We start from the raw sequence: 4,302 nt of genomic DNA on the forward strand, positions 1-4,302 counted from the left end.
TATGATTCTATGATCCTCCACCTTCCAATATAATTTATCAGCTGTCCAAGAGAAAGAAATCCAAGACACACTCAAAGGATGCATCGTCCAATCCCTCCTTTGAAAACCTGAGTTAACACACTAGCACGTGAAGAAACAGCTCAGGCACAAGCATATGAACACTGTTACTTTTGCCACTGGACAAATACTCTGTTCTCATTCATTAAATGCTTATACATTTTAATTAGCATTACATTTTTAGTTCAGAGATACCTTATGTAATTCAAGATTAAAGGCAAGATTCTGCTATTGCTCCCTGAAGTTACTTGGCACTCGAAACACTAATTCAGGATTCTGCTTATGAACTGGCAGAAGTATTTTAAGACACTATTTTAAAATGCAGCAATCCTTCCAAGAGGGTTGCTAAGAACTATTTTTACTTCCAGAAAACAAAATGCTGCTAAGTACTTACTTAATCTTCTCATATTTTCAGTCAACCTGAAAAATAATGGAAAAAAGCAACTTGTTAAATAGGCAAGTAGTGCACAGTTGTGTACATTTAGTCCCTGAATATACTGCTCACAATTATAGATTAGATGTTTGTGAATACATGTCTGTGCATAAAGCTTCCTTCTTGCCTGTTATGAAATGTGCTTCTGGTAATCAACACGGCCTTCCCTTGCATCAGACCAAAAATTGAAATGTAAAAGCTTTCCATCCTAACTAAGACTTTTTCTATAGTTTCCAAGAGGCATATGAAAGAAGCTAGTAAATAATATAACTCTATGAAAGAAGCTAGTAAATGATATAACTCTTATCCTACTTCAGACAGCAGCTAAAATGTCATGTTTTGGCCAAAGCATTCACAAACTTTTTAGATGGTTCTGAACTTCAACTTCTACTACTTGTTACGCAAAAACTTACTCAAACCATGTAAAAGGTTGTAGAAAAGAGAAAAGCAGACAACAATTTCTCACAATCATGTTAAGAGATTTACCTTCTAGCACTAAGTGGCTCTTCTGTTTCCACTGTATTCTCCTCTGGTTGAAATCTGAAGTCCTCAACATACTCCCCAAATTTGTCACAAAACCACTTCTGGAGTCTCGAACAGACTGTGTGACTACGCTTATCTATTAAATAAAAAACAACAAACACCACCACTAAGTATCAGGATAGTACTAGAAGACATCTTCACCCAAAGCCTGCTCCTGTTCCCGTATGCTGTGCTTTGTTAGGAAGCAGGCTTTGCACAGCTTTCCAGCCCTTCACCAATGCTCTTCACGGAAACTCACGATTCGCTTTGCTTCTGCCATTGCACAGAAACCTTGACTGCACTAAGCTGGTAAAATAAGACTAAAGGTGACTCCTGCTTTGCACTAAATACAGCACATGGGAGCATCTTATTACAAAGTACAGAGATTATTTAAACATCCTAACAAACAAGAATTTTTAGCAAGGGCTGTAAAAACATTGTCTGGTTAAGAAGTTCCTGTAAACAAAAGACTGACGTAAATCCCAGTGCTCTACTGTGCTGAAGGGTCACCTCGAGAAAAGCAAATGTAAAGCAAAACACTCCTGAGCAGACAGCAGGGCAATCACCTTGCAGCCACACAAATTTGAGAGGAAAGGGAAGTGGAAACTTCAGCAAGATTCTGCAAGTGGTACTTTTACTACCACTTTCCAACCATTTCTAGGCTGTAAGGATTGTGTGTGTGTGTGTGTGTATATATATACACACAAACATATATATGTTTTAAAATATATCTATATATATTTATGTATATTAAGAAAACTTGCACTTTCTTTTTTCTAAAGCCAGGCTACAAAAACTATGCTGCACATGCCACCTTCTATATACTGAATATATATATGTATAGTTATGGCATTATATGGCTAAATAACAAAGCGATGCACACCTTATGTCAAAACCTAGGGAAAAATATAACAAATGTATGGGTATATGTAAATAATATAAGCGTAAAAGCCTTAAGACAGCTCAGGTGAGAACAAAACAAACCCCTTTTGCTTTACCTGTAACTCAAGAAAATCACTGTCTAGAAGGAACAGGCTATTTTTTCAAAAAGGTAGGTCAGTACAGCAATGTCACAAAGAGGAGACTGGTCACAACTCTTCCAGGACAAACTTAGCACAGAACTCCATAAGATTAAGATATGATTAACAGAGGCCTGAAAGATTAATCAACCAACTACAACAGCCAAAATGATGCTTTTAAGCATGTGAGAAAAAGCAACCGGTGCTCAGAGAGAATGAAACTATTGATGAATGACAGTGATATCTAGAAAAACAAGAAATTTAGTGACAGTTTACAGCTGAGACAAAACTTCCATTTGAAAATAAAAAACCATGAAGTAGTTTCTCACATGCTAACAGATAGTACTGAGAAAAATTTGGAGCGTACAAGACAGAAAAAATGGCAGGATGTAGTTCACATAACAAAATAGAGACATTATGGGAATACAGGAGGTGCAACTTCAAATTTAATCTGCAGATTTAAAAGCTTAAGTCTCAATCAAGAGGCATGGGGAGGAAAGCTTAAGTGTACTGAAAGATTGAGAATTTGCCTGTTGCCTTATTTCTTTCAGAAATCACTCTATTATTGAATTAATAATAACCAGCATCTTGAGAAATGTAGACAATGGTGTAGGTGTCCAAAAGAGTAGTAACTCTTATGCTTATTCCTTCTCCAAAATGTCTTTTCTTTTAGAAAAAGGAAGTAGTAATATGATTAATGGCACAGAAGACCTCTTGCAGTTTAGAACAAGATAGAACATCTTTTCCATGTATTACACCTGGTTTCTGGTAAGTCAAGGATCAGCAAAGCATGCAGGAGTGATGAAATCTGGCAACAGGTTTCATTCTGTTCCTAAAGGCCTTAAAGTACAATATAAATTCCTTGCTCAGGTGTGCAAAGCCAAGTACAAAAAGTACATGCAGAATCATGTACAGAGAGGCAAGAAGCTGCTCAAAGAGTCTTTCATATTCACCTTCTTCAGCTTCCTGCTTAAGGACCTAGCAAGTTTTTCAGCAAGGTTTGATCTTCTAAAGATCAAAAGAAAGGGATAAAATAAATCTGACTGATTCAAACTGCTAGTAGGGGTCTGACGAAGATTACCTGTTCCGTTGGCTTGCGTCTGTGGCTTTGCAGGTTGCTGAGCTGCAGGCACCTCTTCTGTCCTACAAAGAAAATGCAAACAAGTTGAAATGTTACTATGGTGAAGATTTTTTTTTTTCACCTTTACCTAAAGCGTGTACTGGAATCTCCCCAGTTTCCAGAGCTGAGAATACAACCATGACAAGAAAAAAGCCCAAACTTTACAAGATTCAAAATATTAGGAAGGAATTACCATCCAGTGGAAGAAGTGTGATTTAGCCATTTCCAGTCACCAACAGCTCACTTTCATCTTACATCTACTAAATAATTTAGTAGCAAATTTGATGCATTACTTATGCTTTTTGTGTTGTATACTCATTGCAATGCCTGCCAGGAAAACCCTTCAGAGCCCCAGCTTTTCCCACAGTAATGAATGAAAAGGGATTCCATATTGCAAGTTGGTATCCACAATACTGGAACAAAACCATAGTTTAATACATGAACCTTGAATTCTGCCGTTGTTACTAGAGCCAAACACCACTCATCTTCACAATGGAGGAAGAGATGCCAAGAATTATTTTAAACGTTAGATTTAAGCTCTTGAAATGCAGAAATACCAACCAATTTTAAAAATACTTTTTTACAAACTTGTAAAATTTAAATAATGGTCTGAGACAACAATGTTCTAAAAATATATGGCGAGTAGCAGGCATAACTGGTGTCACCTTTCAAAACTAGTCAAGAATAATATTCTCATCCATTAAAAGTGAACAGATTTTGAAAGACAAAAATGCTTTTGCCATTCTGCACGTGTGCAAGGCTCCAACTTCCAACCTGTCTTGAGAACACTTCAGGCTTCAGTCCAAAAGTCTTCAGACTCCCACAGAAAGATTTCCCTGATGAAGCAGCCACTTTGACAGCCTCACAGCAGCCACAGCAAGCTTTACTTGACAGGGAGTTGGACGACTGAAAAATATTACTGCTTGAAACAAAAAACATGTCGGTCCTCAATTTCATTATCTCTCATTTATCAGATAATACAGGTGCTTTCAAACGTTTCCTTCACCTTTCCATTCCTCAGGAAGGGAACCAAGAGGGATGCTGGTCAGCAAATGGAGAGCAGGAAGAGGGATCCTTTGGTACTGGGAGGACTGCAGCAATACAGATGGATATATGGCTCTCTTTCTTGCTGTTCCTCTAGGAAGTACATT

At 37.4% G+C, this 4,302-nt stretch overlaps 1 protein-coding gene across 1 annotated transcript in view; it reads right to left on the bottom strand.

Annotated features, from left to right (window-relative positions):
* Positions 1 to 451: 451 nt before the first annotated feature.
* The window catches only part of LOC104511955 (GRAM domain-containing protein 4-like), a gene marked incomplete at both ends in the record, with an annotated part of 32,846 nt that continues 28,995 nt past the window's right edge, over positions 452 to 4,302 (bottom strand). Inside the window, 3 exons of the mRNA XM_010154762.1 lie at positions 452 to 477; positions 977 to 1,109; positions 3,113 to 3,174. Of these exons, the coding sequence (XP_010153064.1) occupies positions 452 to 477; positions 977 to 1,109; positions 3,113 to 3,174 (221 nt within the window). The remainder of the gene's footprint in view (positions 478 to 976; positions 1,110 to 3,112; positions 3,175 to 4,302) is intronic.

The sequence above is a fragment of the Eurypyga helias genome, unplaced genomic scaffold (assembly GCF_000690775.1).
Source record: "Eurypyga helias isolate BGI_N326 unplaced genomic scaffold, ASM69077v1 scaffold9197, whole genome shotgun sequence".
NCBI lineage: Eukaryota > Metazoa > Chordata > Aves > Eurypygiformes > Eurypygidae > Eurypyga > Eurypyga helias.